Consider the following 27884-nt stretch of genomic DNA (forward strand, 5'->3'; position numbering starts at 1 on the left):
ACATATACAGGGTGAAGAAAAATTCGCACATGGGTACTTCACGCCGGGTGTTTGTGGCCGAGCGGTTCTAGGCGCTTCATTCCGGAACCGTGCTGCTGTTACGGACGCAGGTTCGAATCCTGCCTCGGGCATGGATGTGTGTGATGTCCTTAGGTTAGTTAGGTTCAGGTAGTTCTAAGTTCTAGGTGGCTGATGACCTCCAAAGTTAAGTCGCAGTCATTTGAACCATTTTGATAAACGACACCATGATCTGCAAAAAAAGCTAAGACGGCTGCTCAGATTGTCTCCTAAATCGTTTATATACACTACTGGCCAATAAAACTGCTACACCACGAAGATAACGTGCTGCAGATGCGAAATTTAACCGACAGGAAGAAGATGCTGTGATATGCAGATGATTAGCTTTTCAGAGCATTCACACAAGGTCGGCCCCGGTGGCGACACCTACAACGTGCTGACATCAGGAAAGTTTCCTACCGATTTCTCATACACAAAGAGCAGTTGACCGGTGTTGCCTGGTGAAACGCTGTTGTGATGCCTCGTGTAAGGGGGAAAAATGCGTACCATCACGTTTCCGACTGATAAATGTCGGATTGTAGCCTATGACGATTGCGGTTTATCGTATCGCGACATTGCTGCTCGCGTTGGCCGAGATCCAATGACTGTTAGCTGAATATGGAATCGGTGGGTTCAGGAGGGTAATACGGAACGCCGTGCTGGATCCCAACGGCCTCGTATCACTAGCAGTCGAGATGACAGGCATCTTATCCGCGTGGCTGTAACGGATCGTGCAGCCACGTCTCGATCCCTGAGTCAACAGATGGGGACGTTTGCAAGACAACAACCATCTGCACGAACAGTTCGACGACGTTTGCAGCAGCACGGATTATCAGCTCGGAGACCGTGGCTGCGGTTACCCTTGACGCTGCATCACAGTCAGGAGCGCCTGCGATGGTGTATTTGTCCATGTACCTGGGTGCACGAATGGCAAAAGGTCTTTTTTTCGGATGCATCCAGATTCTATTTACAGCATCACGATGGTCGCATCCGTGTTTGGCGACATCGCGGTGAACGCACATTGGAAGCGTGTATTCGTCATCGCCATACTGGCGTATCACCCGGCGTGATGGTATGGGGTGCCATCGGTTACACGTCTCGGTCACCTCTTGTTCCCACTGGCGGCTCTTTGAATAGTGGACGTTACATTTCAGATGTGTTACGATCCGTGGCTCTACCCTGCATTCGATCCCTGCAAAACCCTACATTTCAGCAGGATAATGCACGCCCGTATGTTGCAGGTCCTGTACGGGCCATTCTGGATACAGAAAATGTTCGACTGCTGCCCTGGCCAGCACATTCTCCAGATCTCTCACCAATTGAAAACGCCTGGTCAATGGTGGCCGAGCAACTGGCTCGTCACAATACGCCAGTCACTACTCTTGATGAACTGTGGTATCGTGTTGAAGCTGCATGAGCAGCTGTACCTGTACACGCCATCCGAGCTCTGTTTGACTCAATGCCCAGGCGTATCAAGGCCTTTATTACAGCCAGAGGTGGTTATTCTGGGTACTGATTTCTCAAGATCTATGCACGCAAATTGCGTGAAAATGTAATCACATGCCAGTTCTTCTATAATATATTTGTCCAATGACTACCCGTTTATCATCTACAGTTCTTCTTGATGTAGCAACTCTAATGACCAGTAATGCAGATAAGGAACAGCAGAGGACCCACAACATTGCATTGGGGAACGCCAGAAGTCACGTCTGTTGTACTCAATGACTTTCCCTCGGTTACAACGAACTTTCTCCGCGGCTCGTGGTCTTTCGGTAGCGTTCTCACTTCCCGCGCACGGGGTCACGCGTTCGATTCCCGGCGGGGTCAGGGATTTCTTTCTGCCTTGTGATGAGTGGGTGTTGTGTGTTCTTCATCATCATTTCAGCATCCGCCGTTAAAGAACTTGGAATGCAGCGGCTGAACTTTTTACCTCTCTGACAAGAAATCATGAATACCTGAGACGATATTCCATAAGCACGCAATTTCACTACAACCCGCTTGCGTGATACAGTGTCAAAAGTCTTCCGGAAATCAATAAATACGTAATCTATTTGAGATCCCTCCTCAATTGTAATCCACACTTCGTGCCAGTAAAAAGCTAGTTGTGTTTCACAAGAACGATGTCTTCTAAATCCGCGTCGACTGTGTGTCAATAGACCGTTTTCACTGTCGCAGAAACAACAAAAAAAGCACGCCAAATTTAAACGGACGCAAAACTCCCAAGACTGGCCATCTTTTACAGAAGCTCGAAATTTAGCGTGGACTGCAGTGGGAGATACAGCGAAACTGTGTGTCGAAACCTGGCAGAAAATCGAAATAGATTCTGGTCGTACGTAAAGTGTGCTAGTGGCATACCTGCCTCAGCTGCGCGGTGGGAATGGAAATACTGTCGACGAAAGTGCTGCTAAAACATCGTTACTAAACACAGCTTTCGCAAATTGCTTCACCCAAGTAACGAAGTAAATATGCTAGATTTCCAATCAAGAACTGCTGCAACAGGAGTAACTTAGAAGTAGACATTCTCGGAGAAGTGAAGCAAAATGTTGTGTGTGAAATCTTATGGGACTTAACTGCTAAGGTCATCAGTCCCTAAGCTTACACCCTACTTAACCTAAATTATCCTAAGGACAAACACACATACACCCATGCCCGAGGGAGGACTCGAACCTCCGCCGGGACCAGCCGCACAGTCCATGACTGCAGCGTCTGAGACCGCTCGGCTAATCCCGCGCGACAGAAGTGAAGCAACTTACGTAATTTAATAAAAGCAAGTTTCCCTGTCCACGGTCCAGACTGTCTACAAATTAGGTTCCTTTCAGAGCATGCTGATGGATTAGCTGCTTATTTAAGAATGATTTACCACAATTACGATAAATCCTTACGCTAGGACTGCATTATTGCACAGTTACACCAATATTCGACAAAGGCAGTAGGAGTAATGCATTAAATTACCGGCTCCCATAATTAACGTCCATATGGAGCAGCATTTTCGAACATAAACTGTGTTCAAACTTTATGAATTGTCTCGAAGAGAACGGCCTATTGACACACAGTCAACACGGATTTAGAAAACATCGTTCTTATGAAACACAACTAAGTATATATTGTCACGAAGTGTTGAGTGATAGCCGGCTGTGGTGGCCGAGTGGTTCTAGGCGCTTCACTCTGAAAGCGCGCGACTGCTACGGTCGCAGGTTCGAATCCTGCCTCGGCCATGGATGTGTGTCGTGTCCGTATGTTAGTTAGGTTTAAGTAGTTCTAAGTTCTAGGGGACTGATGACCTCACATGTTAAATTCCCTAGTGCTGGAGCAATTTTTTTAAAGTACTTTATTGGTCGTAACAGTCCACTGTAGTACATAATTTTCAACTGACATTTAAAAGTAATAAAACAAACTAAAATTAATTACAGGTTCCTTGACATTTTAGAATAAATCCAAGTCTAAACCAGATAGTGATGTTCGTCACTTGATCGTATTTGTTTTCCAAAGATCAAACTGTCTCTCGTTTCTTCATGTTCTGAATAGCATCATCGAAAATGGAGTTGACATGACGGTTCTTCTGAAGAAGTTGGCGTATGTATCAAAGTAATTATTCATGCGTAATAGGTTGTGGTGCTGGTCCAAAAATCTCCTTCGCACCTTTCTTTACTGGACATCAGGTAAAATACCGCGTGTCCCTTCAACCAGTTGACGGCATTTTTCTTCGAGGTGGGGTATAATTCTTCTTCCGGGTATAAAAGGCACGTTGGCGCTATCAAATACGGCGGTTTTCTCTGCATAGTTGCTAATTTTTTTCTGATTGACAACCATATATTATTTGCATTTCCACAGACAAATTGATGTTCATCTGTGTCAATCACGTTGCAAGTGGTACACAAAGGGGAATCAGCCAGATGAATGGAATGGAGACTGGAGTTAGTTGGAAATTTCCTAGTCACAGAATAGTGCCAGAATGACCGCACTTTTGTTGTTAAATGGCCGGCCGGAATGGCCGTGCGGTTCTAGGCGCTACAGTCTGGAGCCGAGCGAACGCTACGGTCGCAGGTTCGAATCCCGCCTAGGGCATGGATGTGTGTGATGTCCTCAGGTTAGTTAGGTTTAACTAGTTCTAAGTTCTAGGCGACTGATGACCTCAGAAGCTAAGTGCTGAGACCCATTTGAACCATTTTGTTGGTAAATGCGGGTGGTGTATATTCCTCCCCATTCGAACTTCGCAGCGCAGTTTCTCACGTACTGGCCATACAGAAATGTCTATCACAAAATTTCGTCCTGCCCATATTTCCGGCAGTAAATGGACGTTACAGATTTGCTATCTGGCAATACTGTAATAACGTTACCTTTGTCAGGATTTACCAGCAGTGCGTGTGAGCGCTCAATGTCATTCAATACGATCACGACGACACCCCTCGATCGACGTTACCACTTTTGGTGTCACTAGATTAGATTAGATTAGATTAATATTTGTTCCATAGATCATAAATACGACACTAAGTAAAGATGTGGAACGTGTCAGATTAATATATCTGTACAAGATATTGTTGTTGTGGTCTTCAGTCCCGAGACTGGTTTGATGCAGCTCTCCATGCCACTCTATCCTGTGCAACCTTCTTCATCTCCCACTAGCTACTGCAACCTACATCCTTCTGAATGTGCTTGGTGTATTCTTCTCTTGGTCTCCCTCTACGATTTTTACCCTCCACGCTGCCCTCCAATACTAAATTGGTGATCCCTTGATGCCTCAGAACATGTCCTACCAACCGATCCCTTCCTCTGGTCAAGTTGTGCCACAAACTTCTCTTCTCCACAATCCGATTCTATACTTCCTCATTAGTTATGTGATCTACCCATCTAATCTTCAGCATTCTTCTGTAGCACCACATTTCGAAAGCTTCTATTCTCTTATTGTCTAAACTATTTACCGTCCATGTTTCACTTCCATACATGGCTACACTCCATACATATACTTTCAGGAACGACTTGCTGACTCTTAAATCTATACTCGATGTTAACAAACTTCTCTTCTTCAGAAACGCTTTCCTTGCCATTGCCAGTCTATTTTTTATATCATCTCTACTTTTACCATCATCAGTTATTTTGCTCCCCAAATAGCAAAACTCCTTTACTACTTTAAGTGTCTCAATTCCTAATCTAATTCCCTCAGCATCACCCGACTTAATTCGACTACGTTCCATTATCCTCGTTTTGCTTTTGTTGATGATCATCTTATATCCTCCTTTCAAGACACTATCCATTCCGTTCAACTGCTCTTCCAAGTCCTTTGCTGTCTCTGAGAGAATTACGATGTCATCGGCGAACCTCAAAGGTTTTATTTCTTCTCCATGGATTATAATACCTACTCCAAAGTTTTCCTTTGTTTTCTTTACTGCTTGCTCAATATACAGATCGAATAACATCGGGGAGAGACTACAACCCTGTCTCACTCCCTTCCCAACCACTGCTTCCCTTTCGTGTCCCTCGACTCTTATAACTGCCATCTGGTTTCGGTACAAATTGTAAATACCCTTTCGCTCCCTGCATTTTACCCCTGCCACCTTCAGAATTTGAAAGAGAGTATTCCAGTCAACATTGTCAAAAGCTTTCTCTAAGTCTACAAATGCTAGAAACGTAGGTTTGCCGTTCCTTAATCTAGCTTCTAAGATAAGTCGTAGGGTCAGTATTGCCTCACGTGTTCCAACATTTCTACGGAATCCAAACTGATCTTCCCTGAGGTCGGCTTCTACCAGTTTTTCCATTCGTCTCCTAAAGAATTCGCGTTAGTATTTTGCAGCTGTGACTTATTTCTGATAGTTCGGTAATTTTCACATGTGTCAACACCTGCTTTCTTTGGGATTGGAATTATTATATTCTTCTTGAAGTCTGAGGGTATTTCGCCAGTCTCATACATCTTGCTCACCAGATGGTAGAGTTTTGTCAGGACTGGCTCTCCCAAGGTCGTCAGTAGTTCTAATGGAATGTTGTCTACTCCCGGGGCCTTCTTTCGACTCAGGTCTTTCAGTGCTCTGTCAAACTATTCTCGCAGTATCGTATCTCCCATTTCGTCTTCATCTACATCCTCTTCCACTTCCATAATATTGTCCTCAAGTACATCGCCCTTGTATAAACCCTCTATATTCTCCTTCCACCTTTCTGCCTTCCCTTCTTTGCTTAGAACTGGGTTGCCATCTGAGATCTTGATATTCATACAAGTGGTTCTCTTCTCCCCAAAGGTCTCTTTAATTTTCCTGTAAGCAGTATCTATCTTACCCCTAGTGAGATAAGCCTCTACATCCTTACATTTGTCCTCTAGCCATCCCCGCTTAGCCATTTTGCACTTCCTGTCGATCTCATTTTTGAGATGTTTGTATTCCTTTTTGCCTGCTTCATTTATTGCATTTTTATATTTTCTCCTTGCATCAATGAAATTCAATATTTCTTCTGTTAGCCAAGTATTTCTAGTAGCCCTCGTCTTTTTACCTACTTGATCCTCTTCTGCCTTCACTACAAGATATTACATTACACAAAATATTGCATGACACTAATGTTTAAGTTGTTGTTTTTTGTTTTTTTCCCTTAATTTATATCTAAAAATTCAGCCAATGAGTAGAAGGAGTTGTCATCTAGAAATTCTTTTAATTTATTTTTAAATGTTAGTTGGCTATTGTCAGGCTTTTGATGCTGTTTGGTAGGTGACCAATGACTTTTGTGGCAGCATAATTTACCCCTTTCTGTGCCAAAGTCAGATTTAACCCCGCATCGTGAAGATCATCCTTTCTCCTGGTGTTATAGCTATGCACACTGCTATTACTTTTGGACTGGGTTGGATTATTAACAACAAATTTCATAAGTGAATATATATACTGTGAGGTTACTGTGAAGATCCCTAGATCCTTAAATAGATGTCTGCAGGATGACCGTGGGTAGGCTCCAGCAATTATTCCGATTACACGTTTTTGAGCAATGAATACTTTTCTACTCAACGATGAATTACCCCAGAATATGATACCATACGAAAGCAGTGAACGAAAGTAGGCATAGTAAGCTAATTTACTGAGATTCTTATCATCAAAATTTGCAATAACCCTAATAGCATTCGTAGCCGAACTCAGACGTTTCAGAAGACCATCAATGTGTTGCTTCCAGTTTAACCTCTCATCAATGGACACACCTAAAAATTTTGAAAATTCTACCTTAGCTACCGACTTCTGTTCAAAGTCTACATTTATTACTGGAGTTGTGCCATTTACTGTACAGAACTGTATATACTGTGTTTTATCTAAATTTAAAGAGAGTCCGTTTGCTGAGAATCACTTAATAATTTTGTGAAAAACATCATGTACAATTGCATCACTTCGTTCTTGGTTTTTGGATGTTATTACTATACTTGCATCATCAGCAAAAAGAACTAACTTTGCATCTTCATCAATGTGGAATGGTAAGTCATTAATGTATATCAACAACAGTAAAGGACCTAAGACCGAACCCTGTGGCACCCTGTACTTGATAACCACCTAGTTTGAGCAATCAGCTGTTATTTTAACTTTACATGAACCACTTATTTCAACTTTGTGCATTCTTCCACTCGCCTTCATAGATGGTAGTGGACGACTGAAAATTCAATTGATTTAAATGTTATTCCCGGCTGACTCTTAATTCACTTACTGCCACGGGGGGGTGAGGAGAAAGAACACATCTCTGTGATAGCAGCATTATGCGTGTTTAGATGTTCGATTACTCTGAATGGTTTGCAATGTTTCAGCGATTCTATTCGAACTCTATGCTGATGTACCGACAAGGACCATTTTCGCAGATAAACGTGCAAGTACGTAATAGATGTTCAGTTTATCAATGTATTTCGTCGCACTCACGCATTATACATCCACTGTAAGAACAATTTTATGCATTTACATTTTTGGTCTCCCATGATATTGGTTGGCTAAATATTATGACCATACGTTGTATACAACTTACACAGATATTGTTTATCATGTAGTCAAGACTACGTAATGAAGCCAAAATCGTGGATAAAATTGAAATGTAGTTTATTATCACTTTTCTTCTCACTAACTGAATATGAAATATGAATTGGGATTGGGGGTGATGGTTAAAATGGCTCTGAGCACTATGGGACTTAACTTCTGAGGTCATCATTCCCCTAGAACTGAGAACTACTTAAACCTAACTAACCTAAGGACATCTCAAACATCCATGCCCGAGGCAGGATTCGAACCTGCAATCGCAGCGGTCGCGCGGTTCCAGACTGAAGCGCCTAGAACCGCACGACCACACCGGCCGGCTTGGGGGTGATGATCCTATCCTTCTTTCCAGCATTAAAATGGTCGATATCGTGTTCTGAATAACGCGTGTCATGTTGTTGTTGTTGTTGTTGTTGTTGTTGTTGTGGTCTTCAGTCCTGAGACTGGTTTGATGCAGCTCTCCATGCCTCTCTATCCTGTGCAAGCTCCTTCACCTCCCAGTACGTACTGCAACCTACATCCTTCTCAATCTGCTTAGTGTATTCATCTCTTGGTCTCCCTCTACGATTTTTACCCTCCACGCTGCCCTCCAGTACTAAATTGGTGATCCCTTGATGCCTCAGAACATGTCCTACAAACCGATCCCTTTTGCTCAAGTTGTGCCACAAACATCTCTTCTTCCCAATCCTATTCAACACCTCCTCATTAGTTATGTGATCTACCCACCTAATCTTCAACGTTCTTCCGAGCGCCACATTTCGAAAGCTTCTATTCTCTTCTTGTCAATACTATTTATCGTCCATGTTTCACTTCCATACATGGCTACACTCCGTACAAATACTTTGAGAAACGAGTTCCTGACACTTAAATCTATACTCGGTGTTAACAAATTTCTCTTCTTCAGAAACGCTTTCCTTGCAATTGCCAGCCTGCGTTTTATATTCCTTCTACTTCGACTATCATCAGTTATTTTGCTCCACAAATAGCAAAACTCCTTTACTACTTTATGTGTCTCATTTCCTAATCTAATTCCCACTGCATACAGTAGAGCTGCATGCCCTCGGGAAAATTACGGCTGTAATTTCCCCTTGCTTTGAGCCGTTCGCAGTACCACAACAGCAAGGCCATTTTGGTTAGTGTTGCAGAACTCCTCCCCCAATGGTGCCACGCTCAGGTCCATTACATCTCTTGCTTTACTTCACCAGCAGGGGTAGCAATGTCCTTTGCTAATAATTTCGGCGCGACCATTAGTGGAGAGTAGATAGAAACCAGTTTTGGAATCTATTGAATGCAGTGGCTCGAAACAACTGGCATCCACGACGTTCAAAAGATATATTTAAAAGCAGGCCAATGAAAACGATTGTATTTTCACTTCGGTGTTGGTTATATGTAACTGAAAATGTTTTGTAGAAGACCCAATGTAATCGCTGTACGACTGTTAAGACGTCAGACACCGTAACATGCGTACTACTTTTGGCAAATAAAAAAAGTAATGCACGACCCAGAATCGAACCCGCGCCGTCCTGCATGCTAACCCATATCACTCCTCATTCCATCCTCTGCACAGCACTTTACTGTATGCCGAGAGAGTAATTACTGTATACGTGATTACAGTGTTGGCAGGCTGGATTGCGGAAACAGCGATCGTGTGAGACGCAACTCGCTTTATTTGTTCATGAGACCCAAAAAATATTAGATTCGGGCTCCCAGGTAGATGCTATTTTCCTAGACTTCCGGAAGGCGTTCGATACAGTTCGGCACTGTCGCCTGATAAACAAAGTAAGAGCCTACGGAATATCAGACCAGCTGTGTGGCTGGATTGAAGAGTTTTTAGCAAACAGAACACAACATGTTGTTATCAATGGAGAGACGTCTACAGACGTTAAAGTAACCTCTGGCGTGCCACAAGGTAGTGTTATAGGACCATTGCTTTTCACAATATATAGAAATAACGTAGTATATAGTGTCGGAAGTTTCGTGCGTCTTTTCGCGGATGATGCTGTAGTATACAGAGAAGTTGCAGCATTACGAAAATTGTAGCGAAATGCAGGAAGATCTGCAGCGGATAGCCACTTGGTGCAGGGAGTGGCAACTGTCCCTTAACATAGACAAATGTAATGTATTGCGAATACATAGAAAGGAGGATCTTTTATTGTACGATTATATGATAGCGGAACAAACACTGGTAGCAGTTACTTCTGTAAAATATCTGGGCGTATGCGTGCGGAACGATTTGAAGTGGAATGATCATATAAAATTAATTGTCGGTGAGGCGGGTACCAGGTTGAGATTCATTGGGAGAGTCCTTAGAAAATGTAGTCCATCAACAAAGGAGGTGGCTTACAAAACACTCGTTCCACCTATACTTGAGTATTGCTCATCAGTGTGGGATCCGTACCAGATCGGGTTGACGGAGGAGACAGAGAAGATCCAAAGAAGAGCGGCGCGTTTCGTCTCAGCGTTATTTGGTAAGCGTGACAGCGTTACGGAGATGTTTAGCAAACTCAAGTGGCAGACTCTGCAAGAGAGGCGCTCTGCATCGCGGTGTAGCTCGCTGTCCAGATTTCGAGCGAGTGCGTTTCTGGATGAGGGATCGAATATATTGCTTCCCCCTACTTATACCTCCCGAGGAGATCACGAATGTAAAATTAGAGAGATTCGAGTGTGCACGGAGGCTTTCAGACAGTCGTTCTTCCCGCGAACCGTACGCGACTGGAACAGAAAAGTGGGGTAATGACAGTGGCACGTAAAGTGCCCTCCGCCACACACCGTTGGGTGGCTTTCGGAGTATAAATGCAGATGTAGATGTAGATCTTTACCGTCCATTTTTACTGCACGAAATACGCGGAGGACGAAATTTTGCGAGAGACATTTTTGTGTTGCTAGTATGTTTGGAATCGCCCTCCTCCAATTCTGAGTGTGCGAATTTTTCTTCACCCGGTTTTATACGTGGTGTTCAAAAAGTCTCTTTGCAGTGCCTGTGTTACTTCCCTTCAAGTGGACTCTCCCGGCATTCCACTGTTTCATTTATCTCAGCCAGCGTCAGCAGTAACGTTGGTGTGTGTCGTTACGTGTTGACCTGGACGTTTAAGCTTAGTTCCTTTGTTCGTTTGTTTCGTTTTTGCCACTGTTAAAATGCTAACCACTAAAGAACGTGTGTTTTTAGTCAAACAAGTGTTCATTGCCTCCGGTAAATACACAGTTTCAGGTCGTCAAAGATTTAATTCAGTTTTCCCGGAGACAACACTCCCACATCGCGATACTGTGCGAGATTTGATTAACAAATTTCGAAGTACGGGTTCAGTGACAGACGCACCGAGAAGTGGTCGTCCTAGCGCTTTGTCTGAGGATAAACTACTCGATATTTCCGGTAAAATGCCCACGAGTCCCAACAAGTCAGTAAGAAAACTCGCTTTATGAAATGCATGTTAGTGTCGGAGCGGCCCATACAGCTGTAAGGAAGAAATTGGAACTTTTCCCAAAAAAAGTGACAGTCGTTAAAGAACTGAAAAATACTGATCATGGCAAGAGACTGCATTATTGTCAATGCTTCAAAAATTTCGTTCAACAAAATGGAAGGAACATTCTTAATTAAACCTGTTTGTCTGCTGAGCCGTGCTTTCCTTTATCCGGGCGTACATGAACTCGCAAAATTCTCGTATGTGGAGTACTGCAAATACATTATGTGCTCATGAGGAACCACTTCATTCTGTGAAAAAAGGAGTTTGGATAGCAATTTGTAGGCGTCGGGTCCACAGCTCGTGATCGTGAGGCAGCGTTCTCGCTTCCCGCGCCCGGGTTGCCGGGTTCGATCCCCGGCGGGGTCAGGGATTTTCTCTGCCTCGTGATGACTGGGTGTTGTGTGATGTCCTTATGTTAGTTAGGTTTAAGTAGTTCTAAGTTCTAGGGGTCTGATGACCTCAGATGTGAAGTCCCAAAGATATAGACAACCATTCGTGAGCGGCGCCTATTAGGCGGATGGTGTCCGACAGCCGATCAGTTCCAGTCATTCCACCAGGAGGGAGGTACACGGCTCGTATTGTCTGTAGTTCGACCGTGTCTAGACTGTCAGTACCGAGGTTCGGTCGCGTCCGCTCTCAACGAGGGAAGTGTACAGGCGTCTCCGAGCGAACCAAAGCGATGGTGTTCGGTCATGGAGATACAGAGAGACAGGAACTGTCGATGTCATGAAACTTCCTGGCAGATTAAAACTGTGTGCCGGGCCGAGACTCGAACTCGGGACCATGTCTCGCTGACGCCGCTCACGGGCTACTACTGCAGTGGATGACCGCTACGTACGGATTATGGCTCGGAGGAAATCTGGCAGCAACGCCGCCATGTTGAATAGTGCTTTTCGTGCAGCCACAGGACGTCGTGTTACGACTCAAACTGTGCACAATAGGCTGCCTGATGCGCAACTTCACTCCCGACGTCCATGGAGAGGTGTGTCTTTGCATCCACGACACCACGCAGTGCGGTACAGATGTGCCCAACAACATGCCGTATGGACCGGATTGGCATCACTGGTGAGTGTCGCATATGCCTTCAACCAGAAAATCGTCGGAGACGTGTTTGGAGGCAACCGGGACAGGCTCAACTTTGACACACTTTCCAGCGAGTGCAGCAAGGTGGAGGTTCCCTGCTGTTTTGGGGTGGCATTATGTGGGCTGTACGATACGTGAATGCCATCCTACGACCGATAGTGCAACCTTATCCGTAGCATAATGGCGAGGCATTCATCTTGGTCGTGCACATCTTGTGAATGACTTCCTTCAGGATAACGACAGCGATCGACTAGAGAGGCCAGTATGTTCTCCAGACATGAACCCTATCGAACATGTCTGGGATAGTTTGAAAAGGGCTGTTTATGGACGACGTGGCCCACCAACCACTCTGAGGGATCTACGCCGAATCGCCGTTGAAGATTGCGACAATCGGGACCAACAGTGCCTAGATGAACTTGTGGATAGTAGGCCACGACAAATACGGGCATTCATCAATGCAACAGGACGTGTTACTGTGTATCAGAGGTACCGGTGTGTACAGCGATCTGGACCACCGCCTCTGAAGGTCTCGCTGTATGGCAGTACAACATCCAGTGTGTGGTTTTCATAAGCAATAAAAATGGCGGAAATGATGTTTATGTTGATCTCTATTCCAATCTTACGCACGGGTTCCGGAACTGTCGGAAGCGAGGTGGTGCAAAACTGTTTTTGCTGTGTGTATATCTCAAGTAAAATGTCTCCCCTATACGGGAATATAAATAATCGATGTACGAATAGAGATCGTAGATGCATGGTTGACGACGCATAGAAGTCTGGGTATGGCCGTGAGGCGTGCTCGGATAGCCAAATGGTAAGAAAAAATTTAAAAAAATGGTTAGGCGACCGCCTACAATAACCGGGAAATGCGTCTTCGAGACCTGGTCCGGCACAAATTTTCGTCGTCTCCTTTCCATTACACATTTCACGAAACATTTACCTGTTCATTTTGCCCTCGTGCTATTCGAGTGCAGAACGGTCGATAAATTGCAATTAAGATATACCAGTTACGCCACTGCAAAACATATTTTGCACTGCGGGCCCCCGATGGCAAAAATGTTCGGGAAACTGCCTGAAACTGTTTTCATGAAGACGCTTCGAATGGCTCAAGTGTCATTTACAGAGTAGTCTTGCAGACGTAGAACTACAATATCCGAGTAAGGTACTCACCTAGATGCAGTATTTCGTGCTTCAAAAAGCATTTGCATCTCTAACGTGCCAATGCTTATTAACGAATGTACGATGATAACTTTTTTCTTCCTGATTCTTGTGATGTAGGGATGTGAAAACGACCGGTTAGACGCCGGTTTTTAGTGCTGAATAACCGGTATTTTTCGGTATTTATTTTCTGTCTATTATAACAGGTGTTTATTTTTTACTCATAACCGAGTGAAATAACCGAAATGTCAGTTAGTCATAGCATCAGTGCAAATTTGTTCTCTTTTATAATTTTTTTTAAAAAGGGAGTAATTTTTATTCCTAAAACTCGGAATGGTTTGAATCATTTCGCTGTTGTTGAAAATTGCGAAAGTGATCAGTGCTATTTTAATAACAATAGCCACAGAAACAAGCAACAAACAACGTAGTATGAGAACAATGTCCCCCGTTTTCAGGTCGTGGATTAAGGTAAGCGTGCAAGTACAGGGAGCAAGATTTGTTATAAGGTAGTTTCTTGCTGCGCTTACATCCATTGCATTGCTGAATGCCACCAACCCAAGTCTATAATTATTCTTATGAAGTGACGTAGCAATGAAGCATACTACTTCAAAATACACTCCCGGAAATTGAAATGAGAACACTGTGAATTCATTGTCCCAGGAAGGGGAAACTTTATTGACACATTCCTGGGGTCAGATACATCACATGATCACACTGACAGAACCACAGGCACATAGACACAGGCAACAGAGCATGCACAATGTCGGCACTAGTACAGTGTATATCCACCTTTCGCAGCAATGCAGGCTGCTATTCTCCCATGGAGACGATCGTAGAGATGCTGGATGTAGTCCTGTGGAACGGATGGCATGCCGTTTCCACCTGGCGCCTCAGTTGGACCAGCGTTCGTGCTGGACGTGCAGACCGCGTGAGATGACGCTTCATCCAGTCCCAAACATGCTCAATGGGGGACAAATCCGGAGATCTTGCTGGCCACGGTAGTTGACTTACACCTTCTAGAGCACGTTGGGTGGCACGGGATACATGCGGACGTGCATTGTCCTGTTGGAACAGCAAGTTCCCTTGCCGGTCTAGGAATGGTAGAACGATGGGTTCGATGACGGTTTGGATGTACCGTGCACTATTCAGTGTCCCCTCGACGATCACCAGAGGTGTACGGCCAGTGTAGGAGATCGCTCCCCACACCACGATGCCGGGTGTTGGCCCTGTGTGCCTCGGTCGTATGCAGTCCTGATTGTGGCACTCACCTGCACGGCGCCAAACACGCATACGACCATCATTGGCACCAAGGCAGAAGCGATTCTCATCGCTGAAGACGACACGTCTCCATTCGTCCCTCCATTCACGCCTGTCGCGACATCACTGGAGGCGGGCTGCACGATGTTGGGGCGTGAGCGGAAGACGGCCTAACGGTGTGCGGGACCGTAGCCCAGCTTCATGGAGACGGTTGCGAATGGTCCTCGCCGATACCCCAGGAGCAAGAGTGTCCCTAATTTTCTGGGAAGTGGCGGTGCGGTCCCCTACGGCACTGCGTAGGATCCTACGGTCTTGGCGTGCATCCGTGCGTCGCTGCGGTCCGGTCCCAGGTCGACGGGCACGTGCACCTTCCGCCGACCACTGGCGACAACATCGATGTACTGTGGAGACCTCACGCCCCACGTGTTGAGCAATTCGGCGGTACGTCCACCCGGCCTCCTGCTTGCCCGCTATACGCCCTCGCTCAAAGTCCGTCAACTGCACATACGGTTCACGTCCACGCTGTCGCGGCATGCTACCAGTGTTAAAGACTGCGATGGAGCTCCGTATGCCACGGCAAACTGGCTGACACTAACGGCGGCGGTGCACAAATGCTGCGCAGCTAGCGCCATTCGACGGCCAACACCGCGGTTCCTGATGTGTCCGCTGTGCCGTGCGTGTGATCATTGCTTGTACAGCCCTCTCGCAGTGTCTGGAGCACGTATGGTGGGTCTGACACACCGGTGTCAATGTGTTCTTTTTTCCATTTCCAGGAGTGTACCTCATTTGCTTTAAAAGATTCAAGATTTCTTGAAATAATAGAGTCTTGGTTGCAAATTGTTTTATCTGTTCTATGACACATTTCGTCCTTGTGGGGCATCATCTGGTTGTGAGGTACTGGTACTTTTAAAATGGGGCGATGAGGGAAGTATGAGTGAAATTGCCACGACGTGTAGCCGTCTCTACAACTGACAGTAACTGTGAACTTCTGTAAGAAGTAACTATAGTGCACGTCATTTACGACAGCAGCTTAGTTTAGGTTCGTTCTACGCATCCGACGTCACAAAACGCAGTCAGCCAATGAACAGGGAACGACGTTGCCACAGCTCGACTGCAGTGCAGAGCACGGACGAGTGTCTTCAGTTTTAGGAACGTTCAGTCATAAATAAAGTAACTGAACGAAAGCAATGTCTTGATAGCAGACTTTCTTTTATAGAAAGTTTGGGAAAATCATTCTTTGTACCAATTGCTTCATATTGTATTGATTAATTAAACCAAACAAGCAATAAGCCTCCTAAATCAGGCGATGTGTTTGTATCATGCAGCGCTTTTTCGCAATAGAGATCAGCGGTAATTGTTTACTTCCTGTTGTACTTCGACGAAACGTGAGTCATTCATAGTCACACCAACAGTGTTTGTCGGTATTTTGTGTGATATTTTAGAGTCCTTTGGTAATACTGTTGAATGACAAGCTGCGTTAGCATAATGCTTAAGGTGTTTGGCAGCGAAAGATTGTGGGTTCAAACCTAGTTGGGTGCTTAATATTTTCTTTTTCTAAAAACAATATCGAAGTGTCTTACTTAATAAATTTTATTAGTTTGAATGTAGTTTTTCGAAATTTCTAGTTCTTTGTCTCTTCATTATAATCATAATAAGTTTTCGGTTTTTCTAATTTTCTCTTCCAATATTTCTTTTCACAGCAATTAAAAAAAATGAAAAGGCACACATACAATATTCATGTTATCTGTCTTGTTTGTATATCTTCTCTTCCGCAGTCGCTGTTTTACTATTCATACTGAAATATATTCTTTGCGACAGTATTAAAAGTATTATTTAGAGCAGAATTTCGGCTCGTGCATTGCCGAGCTACTTGATTGTCTGACGCAATTCTTTCCTTCGCTGCTTTGGCAACATCATCATATTTAATGTTGTCGTCGAATGATCTACGTTTTGGGTAGTATTTGCTGTCCGTTGTGACAAACACAAATTTTTTGCGCGCTCCCTCTCACTGACAATATATTTCAGCTTCTATGTTTTATTACGTCCACAATTCAGTTTTGTGTACTTCGCCAACTTTGTTTTAATCAGAACTTTTTAGAAAAAAGCGAAATGACTGTGGTATAAATAAAAGTTTTATTGCAGTCGCGAAAGACGGAATATTTCTCAATATTACATGCAACACCTAGTTGGTACTTAAATTAAATGAGATATTGTTATACAGTAAGTTTTATATGAAATTTAGGTATCTTGTCCACATTTCATTCTCAACATTGTGGCCACTAAAATCGACCATACGGAAAGTATACGCTATGGACTTTTACATCTGCAGACTCTACTACATTTAATGCTGCACAATAACTCCGCTGAACATCGAAACAAAATTAAGTCATTTATGGGGGGAAGGTACCAGTCAAGAATATGTGTAAAAATCAAATTTTTGGGTCAAATAGTTTTTGTGAAATCGAATGATAAGAGTGTCAAAGCAGTCGAAACACTGCGTGTCTGCACAGGCGAGAAGTGCAATGATGATAAAATCGCGCACAGCTCGGAATGCGGGGAGCACATCTCTGTAGCAGCGAAAGGCTTAATGCGGCCGTTGTGGCTTTACTTCATAGACTGCGCGAAACGTAAGTTTGCGAACTATACTGTACTATGGCGCTGCTTCTCTTGGCGTGTACAACTGGCAACGCAGCAATCTCCCGCGTCTGGGCGGGCATGTGGTTCCGTGGTCACGGACTTGGATGGGTCACCATCCGGTCTGCCGAGCGCTGTTGGCAAATGGGGTGCACTCAGCCCTTGTGAGGCAAACTGAGGAGCTACTTTGAAACACGAACATCTGTTAGCATGAGTTTCTTAGAAGTACACTCCTGGAAATGGAAAAAAGAACACATTGACACCGGTGTGTCAGACCCAACATACTTGCTCCGGACACTGCGAGAGGGCTGTACAAGCAATGATCACACGCACGGCACAGCAGACACACCACGAACCGCGGTGTTGGCCGTCGAATGGCGCTAGCTGCGCAGCATTTGTACACCGCCGCCGTCAGTGTCAGCCAGTTGGCCGTGGCATACGGAGCTCCATCGCAGTCTTTAACACTGGTAGCATGACGCGACAGCGTGGACGTGAACCGTATGTGCAGTTGACGGACTTTGAGCGAGGGTGTATAGTGGGCATGCGGGAGGCCGGGTGGACGTACCGCCGAATTGCTCAACACGTGGGGCGTGAGGTCTCCACAGTACATCGATGTTGTCGCCAGTGGTCGGCGGAAGGTGCACGTGCCCGTCGACCTGGGACCGGACCGCAGCGACGCACGGATGCACGCCAAGACCGTAGGATCCTACGCAGTGCCGTAGGGGACCGCACCGCCACTTCCCAGCACATTAGGGACACTCTTGCTCCTGGGGTATCGGCGAGGACCATTCGCAACCGTCTCCATGAAGCTGGGCTACGGTCCCGCACACTGTTAGGCCGTCTTCCGCTCACGCCCCAACATCGTGCAGCCCGCCTCCAGTGGTGTCGCGACAGGCGTGAATGGAGGGACGAATGGAGACGTGTCGTCTTCAGCGATGAGAGTCGCTTCTGCCTTGGTGCCAATGATGGTCGTATGCGTGTTTGGCGCCGTGCAGGTGAGCGCCACAATCAGGACTGCATACGACTGAGGCACACAGGGCCAACACCCGGCATCATGGTGTGGGGATCGACCTCCTACACTGGCCGTACACCTCTGGTGATCGTCGAGGGGACACTGAATAGTGCATGGTACATCCAAACCGTCATCAAACCCATCATTCTACCATTCCTAGACTGGCAAGGGAACTTGCTGTTCCAACAGGACAATGCACGTCCGCATTTATCCCGTGCCACCCGACGTGCTCTAGAAGGTGTAAGTCAACTACCCTGGCCAGCAAGATCTCCGGATCTGTCCCCCATTGAGCATGTTTGGGACTGAATGCAGCGTCGTCTCACGCGGTCTGCACGTCCAGCAGGAACGCTGGTCCAACTGAGGCGCCAGGTGGAAATGGCATGGCAAGCCGTTCCACAGGACTACATCCAGCATCTCTACGATCGTCTCCATGGGAGAATAGCAGCCTGCATTGCTGCGAAAGGTGGATATACACTGTACTAGTGCCGACATTGTGCATGCTCTGTTGCCTGTGTCTATGTGCCTGTGGTTCTGTCAGTGTGATCATGTGATGTATCTGACCCCAGGAATGTGTCAATAAAGTTTCGCCTTCGTGGGACAATGAATTCACGGTGTTCTTATTTCAATTTCCGGGAGTGTACTTGATTACAGATTTGTCTGCCATTTCCATGAAATGATAAAGGAGGAAGAAAATTATGGTAACATAAATTAAAAACCTAACAACAGTTCGTGCATAGTATACAGTTACAATGGAAAGTATCGACTCTGCTGCCTTTGTCTACATACTATGTCTTTGTCTGCTTGTAGTCCTTGAAAACGGACAAATTAACACGAAATAATTCTTCAGCCTGAGTTTTCACACTTTAGTACTGACTTTTCGTAATGCCCAAATAGTGGCATGACTCCAGATACAACATGAGGTTTGAGCAGAGTTTCAAAAAACTGGAAATAAAAGGAGAATACAGGTGATTTTTTGTAGTATTCAACCACTTTTCAATTTTCTTTTACAGTAGAACCCCTCTAATCCGACCTTGGATGGTCCGTCACTCTGTTTAGTCCGACCGTACTCAGGCTCGCCAGCCTCTGCCGACTTGTCACTGACTGGACGCCTGTCAGGCCATTGTTGCTGTGTCGATCGCTGTGCACATTGTTATACTGTGCGTTATTGTGCAGTTTAATCCTTTGTTGGGATTAAAAAACTTCGTTGTTTGCTTTATGCTGTGTTCTCTACAGTGCTTATTGCTGTAGATTCACTGTGTGTACAGTTGTCTGTTTTTCATCTTGTCTGGATTCGAAAGTAAACACGTAACTCTTTCACTAAATGAAAAATTAGCAGTGCTAGAAAGACTGGACGAAGGGGATTAGCTCCAAAAAAATTGCAAAGAAACTTAATGTAAGTGTTACGACAATTAAGGATTGGAAGAAGAGTCGGAAAGATATTGACTCGTATACAGTTACGATTGATGGTGAAAACACTCTGAAGAATCGCAAAACATTAAAGAAGCCTAAACTTGAACTGCTTGATAAGGCATTCTGGATGTGGTTTTGTCAAGAAAGAAGGAAAGAAACTCCGATATCGGGACCAATTCTCAAAGAAAAACTGATAATTTTGCACAAAAAACTGGAAGCCGAAAGTAAATTTGCTGCCAGTGAAGGCTGGACTGATCGTTGGAAAACTCGTCAAAAATGTATCCCTGACTTTTTTCCAAGTAGTTTGTTTTCGTTTTTACTGTAAAAACAATGCATACAGTCTAATCATTTCTTAGTTTATACATACAGTAGTTTATTTATTTGTAAAAAGTTTCTTTCTTATATACAGTGCTATAAACATTGTTTTAGTTTACAGTACATATCGTTTATACGTTATTATGTACAGTACAGTACTGTAATTTGTTTGTCGTTTTTCCTTTTAAAACCTATACATTTTATAGTGTGTGTAGACTTTTTTAGTTAATATACTGTTTAACACTGTGTAAAAAAACATCTTTTTATATTACAGTAGACGTTTTTTAGTTCTTAAATCATTTAATTTTTTGTACTAAATGTCTTTTTTATATTTTCTGCAATAAATATTAGATTTTTCGGATAATCCGACCTTTTTCTGGTTCCGACCACGGTCCCGGTCGCGGAGGTGACGGATTAGAGGGGTTCTACTGTAATTGCGTACTGAACTGCGGTTCTATGTATCTTGAAACTGAATCAAAATATTTCATTGTTGTCCGATTTCTACATTTGTTCCTCTCCTCTGCCAACCTTTGCAGCTCAGAATAAAACTTCCAACCTACTTCCCCAATTATTCGCTGTGTGTATTCCTAATCTCTCTCCTCTTCTACAGACTTTAGCCTCTACAACTCCCACTAGTTTAAAAATGGTTCATATGGCTCTAAGCACTATGGGACTTAACATCTCAGGTTATCAGTCCCCTAGACTTAAAACAACTTAAACATAACTATCCTAAGGGTATCGCACACGTCCGTGCCCCGGGCAGGATTCGGACCTGCAGCCGCGTGGTTCAGGACTGAAGAACCTAGAACCGCTCGGTCACACGGGCCGGCCAGCTCCCACCAGTACCTGGGACGTTATTCTCTGATGTCTCGACACACACGCTCTGTCTTTCTGTCACTTTTTCTTCTCAATGTTTTCCGTATGTTCGTGTTACTTCTTCTTGTCAGTGTTTTCCGTATGTTCCTTTCCTCCCCAATTCCGCGGAAAAGCTTCTCATTTCTTATCTTATCGTGCAGCTAATTTCAACATCCTTATGTACTACCGCATCGCAAACACTCCGGTTTTCTACTTTCCTGGTTTTCCTCACAGTTCGTTATTCACTACTGTACAAAACTGTGTTTCAAACGCGTCAGAAATTTCTTCCTTAAATTACGGCCGATTTATGATACTACTAAACTTATTTTTAGCAGAAATGCCCTCTTCATCTCTGTTCTCTGCCTCCTCCTTGCTTATTCTGTCATTACTAATTTTGCTTCCAAGGCAGAAGAATTCCTTAACTTCGTGTACTTGGCTGTCAAGCATTTTGAGGTTCAGTTTATCGATCCTTTCACTTCTGCTGCATCTCATTACTTTCGGATTTCTTCGAGTTATTCTCGGGCCTTATCCTATTCACGTTGTTGTTGTTGTTGTTGTTGTTGTTGTTATTATTGTGGTCTTCTGTCCTGAGACTGGTTTGATGCAGCTCTCCATGCTACTCAATTCTGTGCAAGCTTCATCATATCTCAGTACCTGCTGCAGTCTACATCCTTCTGAATCTGCTTAGTGTGTTCATCTCTTGCTCTCCCTCTACGATTTTTACTCTCCACTCTGCCCTCCAATAATAGATTGGTGATCCCTTAATGCCTCACAACATGTTCTACCAACGGATCCCTTCTTCTTATCAAGTTGTGCCACAAACTCCTCTTCTCCCCAATTCTCTTCAATATCTCCTCATTAGTTATGTGGTCTACCCATCTAATCTTCAGCATTCTTCTGTAGCACCACATTTCGAAAGCTTCTATTCTCTTCTTGTCCAAACTATTTATCGTGCATGTTTCACTTCCATACATAGCTACACTCCATACAAATACTTTCAGAAATGTCATCCTGTCACTTAAATCTATACACGATGTTAACAAATTTTTCTTCTTCAGAAACGCTTTCCTTGCCATTGCCAGTCTACATTTCATATCCTCTCTACTTCGACCATCATCAGTTATTTTGCTCCCCAAATAGCAAAACTCCTTTACTACTTTAAGTGACTCATTTCCTAATCTAATACCCTCAACATCACCCGACTTAATTCGACTACATTCCATTGTCCTCGTTTTGCGTTTGTTGATGTTCATCTTAGATCCTCCTTTCAAGACACTATCCATTCCATTCAACTGCTCTTCCAAGTCCTTTGCTGTCTCTGACAGAATTACAATGTCATCGGCGAACCTCAAAGTTTCTATTTCTTCTCCATGGATTTTAATACCTACTCCGGATTTTTCTTTTGTTCCCTTAACTGGAGAGACTACAGCCCTGTCTCACTCCCTTCCCAACCACTGCTTCCGTTTCGTGTCCCTCGACTCTTGTAACTGCCATCTGGTTTCTGTACAAATTGTAAATAGCCTTTCGCTCCGTGTATTTTACCGCTGCTACCTTCAGAATTTGAAAGAGAGTATTCCAATCAACATTGTCAAAGGCTTTCTCTAAGTCTACAAATGCTAGAAACGTAGGTTTGCCTTTCCTTAATCTTTCTTCTAAGATAAGTTGTAGGGTCAGTTTTGCCTCACGTGTTCCAACATTTCTGCGGAATCCAAACTAACCTTCCCCGAGGTCGGCTTCTATCAGTTTTTCCATTCGTCTGTAAAGAATTCGCGTTAGTATTTTGCAGCTGTGACTTATTAAACTGATAGTTCGGTAATTTTCACATCTGTCAACACCTGCTTTCTTTGGGATTGGAATTATTATATTCTTCTTGAAGTCTGATGGTATTTCGCCTGTCTCAGGCCCTGCAATTATTCCCACTTTTACTGAGGACAGCAAAGTCATTAGCGAATTTTTTCATTGATACCTTTTCGCCCATAAATTTTAACCGATTCCTGCACTTTTCTTTTTTTTCCGTCATACGTTCTATCTGTTTCGTTAATCTAGTTCGTGATATATTCCCCAGATAGGATAATAACGCTCAAGAGCAGAATGAACGAGGAGTTAGTTAGCGACTCTCCTTATAGTTGGATTATACTCCTGTGAAACTATTTCCATAACTCTGCAAGATTTTTACGTTTATTTCCCTTAAATCGATCTGGACTGGTACGCTACGGTCGCAGATTCGAATCCTGCCTCGGGCATGGATGCGTGTGATGTCCTTAGGTTGGTTAAGTTTAAGTAGTTCTAAGTTCTAGGGGACTGATGACCTCAGATGTTAAGTCCAATGTTAAAAAAAAGTGGGTATTAGAAATTTTTTACAATATAAGGAATAGTTTTATGAAAATGTTACATAATTTGCGTTCAGGCTTATACTTTGGTGCAACAGCAACCATATTTTGAAGCAGTTCGCTTCCTAGCAATAGCAGAAGTGCATCTGTTTTTCAGATGTCTATGATTATCAGAGTAATACGAGAAAAGAAATCCTAAGTAAAGCTCCATTGTTTGTTATCATTTAATGGGAGTAGTTGTGTATTTAACTGTATCTAGAAAATTTCTACTTTTGTGTTGAAATACACTGCTGGCCATTAAAATAGCTACACCAAGAAGAAATGCACATGATAAACGGGTATTCATTGGACAAATATATTATACTAGAACTGACATGTGATTACATTTTCACGCAATTTGGGTGCATAGATCCTGAGAAATCAGTACCCAGAACAACCACCTCTGGCCTTGATACGCCTGGGCATTGAGTCAAACAGAGCCCGGATGGCGTGTACAGGTACAGCTGCCCATGCAGCTTCAACACGATACCACAGTTCATGAAGAGTAGTGACTGGCGTATTGTGACGAGCCAGTTGCTCGGCCACCATTGACCAGACGTTTTCAGTTGGTGAGAGATCTGGAGAATGTGCTTGCCAGAGCTGCAGTCGAACATTTTCTGTATCCAGAAAGGCCCGTACAGGACCTGCAACATGCGGTCGTGCATTATCCTGCTGAAATGTAGGGTTTTGCAGCGATCGAATGGAGGGTAGATCCACAGGTCGTAACACATCTGAAATGTAGCGTCCACTGTTCAAAGTGCCGTCAATGCGAACAAGAGGTGACCGAGACCTGTAACCAATGGTACCCCATAACATCACGCCAGGTGAGACGCCAGTATGGCGATGACGAATACACGCTTCCAATGTGCGTTCAACGCAATGTCGCCAAACACGGATGCGACCATCACGACGCTGTAAACAGAACCTGCATTCATCCGAAAAAATGACGATTTGCCATTCGTGCAAATAGGTTCGTCGTTGAGTACAACATCGCAGGCGCTCCTGTCTGTGATGCAGCGTCATGGGTAACCACAGCCACGGTCTCTGAGCTGATAGTCCGTGCTGCTGCAAACGTCGTCGAACTGTTCGTGCAGATGGTTGTTGTCTTGCAAACGTCCCCATCTGTTGAATCAGGGATCGAGACGTGGCTGCACGATCCGTTACAGCCATGCGGATAAGATGCCTGTCATCTCGACTGCTAGTGATACGAGGCCGTTGGGATCCAGCACGGCGTTCCGTATTACCCTCCTGAACCCACCGATTCCATATTCTGCTAACAGTCATTGGATCTCGATCAACGCGAGCAGCAATGTCGCGATACCATATACCGCAATCGCGATAGGCTACAACCCGACCTTTATCAAAGTCGGAAACGTGACGGTACGCATTTCTCCTCCTTACACGAGGCATCACAACAACGTTTCACCAGGCAACGCCGGTCAACTGCTGTTTGTGTATGAGAAATCGGTTGGAAACTTGCGTCATTTCAGCATGTTGTAGGTGTCGCCACCGGTGCCAACCTTGTGGGAATGTTCTCAAAATCTAATCATTTGCATATCACAGCATCTTGTTCCTGTCGGTTAAATTCCGCGTCTGTAGCACGTCATCTTCGTGGTGTAGCAATGTTAATGGACAGTAGTGTATATAATCGATTTCCATTAGCTGAAAGAATTTGTTTCTTGTGATTTCCTTATAATGGAATTATCGTTTAATATATTATCTTTTTTTGACATTGTGTGTGTATAACAAAATTGTTTCAATATGTAATTCCTAAGAAAGAAATTAAAAACTTTGAAACTTTCATAGGCAACAAACGATTCCACTGTATCTCAGCCAGTAGATTCAAACAACTTCAATGAAGATAATTTTAATAGCCCGAGATGGAATATTTTGATCGAAGTTCTTGATTTAATGTTTCATTTTCAAAGAAAATTAAATTATGCCTTATTCAGCACTCTTTTCTGTTTTCACAATCCCTATTTTACTATTACTCGACATCAAGTTTCAATAATTATCATCAATTTTTGCTCATTGGCTTCTAGAATATTCTATGACACCTTTAATTTCATTATTAAACTTCATTTCTGAAACATATAATGGCTTGAAAAATGTTTGTGCATCAGTTTTAATAAAACAGTCACGTTTTGTATGTGTACTTGGGTTTCGGCACCACTGTCTGTGATGGTCAAATCGAACAATACAAATTTATCTATCCATTTTTTGAACTAACATTATTTTTCAATGATAACTATAAATTTATGTAAAATAAATTCTGCAAATTTCCAAAACACATATCATCACTTTCATAATGAGTAGTTTGAGAAACAATATAACAATATGTACACATTTTGGCCAGATTTTCTGGTTCCAGAGCTACTATGCAATGGTATAATAAAAAAGTATGCTTTTTCCACGTATGGCCTCATTAGATCAGACTTGATTATATCCATATTTATCTGCCAGTATTTACACTATATGTTTATCAACTGCAGGTTTTTCTGCAATTTCCTTCATTAATAATGATACATGGTATATATATACATGTTCCTGTGCTAACAAAATTTTATTCTAATGAAAGACTCCCTCTCTTTCTGTTTCAGTTGGACACTCGAAATACTGGAAGCTGAATTTTTCTACAAGGATGCAGTTGAGTGGAAGAAGCAAAGCCACGAACAGAACAAGCTGCAAACATACAAACTTCTTCCAGGATTGCCATATGAAATTTATTCCCCGCAATTTTGTGATGTTCAGAATTTGCTAACAACAAAATATTGAGTACTGTGTGCATGAATTTTTAAGACTTGCGAGAAAGTTGTTCAGCAACAGTGGGACGACATTAGCCATGTGAAATTGGATATTTCTTGTTGTCGTGATCACATTGTTTGCCTAATGGACCGTTATTCTCGTAAGTAGTAATGTTCACAAAACTATAGCTGAACTTCTGTAGTTAGAGTGTTAGATAGAGAATGATGCAGTACAAGTGATTTTTTTGTGATAGCAATGCACATAGCCAAAGTTTAATTTCTAGTCTGTTTTTCTGTCGTGCATGTGACGATTTTTTCACGTTTTACAACTACATCGCACCGTGTTAAACTTACTGTGGTCTTTTTTATGCAATACTGTGTTGAGAATGTCCATCACGTAGTTATTTTGGTGTGCACGTATTTAATAAAGTACATAGAGAAACAATACGCACAGAAGAGCATCCTAGTGCCTTAGCTAATAATAAAGAGTGAGATTTTTTCAGTGATCACTTTATGGCAGAAGTACTTTCCGCAAAACTGAGAGATGGTTGTGTGTTTTAGTGGTATAAGTGAGTTATTGTTATTGAGAGCAGTTTGGTTCCGTTATTTGTGAGTAATTATTAGCGTAGTTGCTGTTTCGAAATTCGTTGGTCGACTGATTTGTAAAATTCAGGACAGCTACTGGAACTTACGAAGTAAAGAAACATGACGCTTTCAGAGCAAATTCAGGGACAGAGGAGGTCCTCGAAAAAGTCTAAGAACAAGGCGCAGGCGTCGGCTAACACTACGGCAGCCGCAACAAATTCAAACCCGCGAACGAAGCCAGAGGCGCAACAAAAGAAGGCGCGCAAGTCAGGCGCGGGCAACACAACGGCTGCAGCTGCGGCGGCCGCGGCCAAAGATCCCAAGCGCGACAGACGTTCCACTCCGCCTGCAACCAGAGATGCTGCAGCCGAAGGCAGGGCCGGCGCAGATGCTACGACAGCGTCGGGCTCCGGTCTGCAGGGCAGGGACAGAGGTCTGAGGGGCAGCTTTAAGGCGCTGAGGAGATCCACCGAAGACCTGTCTAATGCGGCGACAGCCATCAAGAAGACGATCGGCAACTTCGTGAGGAGTTCGCCACTGAGGAGGAGTTTCAGCTTCGGCCGGGACCTCAACAAGGTGGGCGGCCTCAAGAAGACTGCGTGGTCAGCGTCGCTCCAGTCCCTCCAGGAGGACGTGCCGGAAGAGGAGGCGGGTGCCGGCAGGTTCCTCGTCGACGACAAGAGGGACAGCTTCATAGAGGACGAGGAGGACGCGGAGCTGATGAAGGAGCAGAGGGCGCTGGCGAAACCCACCGATGCCATCGTCGGTGTGCCCACCAAAGACCTGGAGTTCAAGACACGCAGTCTGGTCATTGAGGACTCTGGAGCCTACAGCAAGGATCCGGAATTCCAGGTGAGTCCCTCTCATGGTCTTAAAATGATCGGCACCAGCCCATCACTTCGTGGCTTATCAAATCCTTTTTTTCTTGTATAGTAGTTTAGACAAGAAGAGAATAGAAGCTTTCGAAATGTGGT

At 44.0% G+C, this 27884-nt stretch overlaps 1 protein-coding gene across 1 annotated transcript in view; it reads left to right on the forward strand.

Moving 5' to 3' along the window:
* Window positions 1–27884, forward strand: part of LOC126295469 (pleckstrin homology domain-containing family G member 5) — a 1663439-nt gene that overhangs the window by 66758 nt on the left and 1568797 nt on the right. Inside the window, exon 2 of the mRNA XM_049988005.1 lies at window positions 26182–27762. Within this exon, the coding sequence (XP_049843962.1) occupies window positions 27031–27762 (732 nt within the window). The 5' untranslated portion in view covers window positions 26182–27030. The remainder of the gene's footprint in view (window positions 1–26181; window positions 27763–27884) is intronic.

Source organism: Schistocerca gregaria, chromosome 11 (assembly GCF_023897955.1).
Source record: "Schistocerca gregaria isolate iqSchGreg1 chromosome 11, iqSchGreg1.2, whole genome shotgun sequence".
In the NCBI taxonomy this organism is placed as follows: domain Eukaryota; kingdom Metazoa; phylum Arthropoda; class Insecta; order Orthoptera; family Acrididae; genus Schistocerca; species Schistocerca gregaria.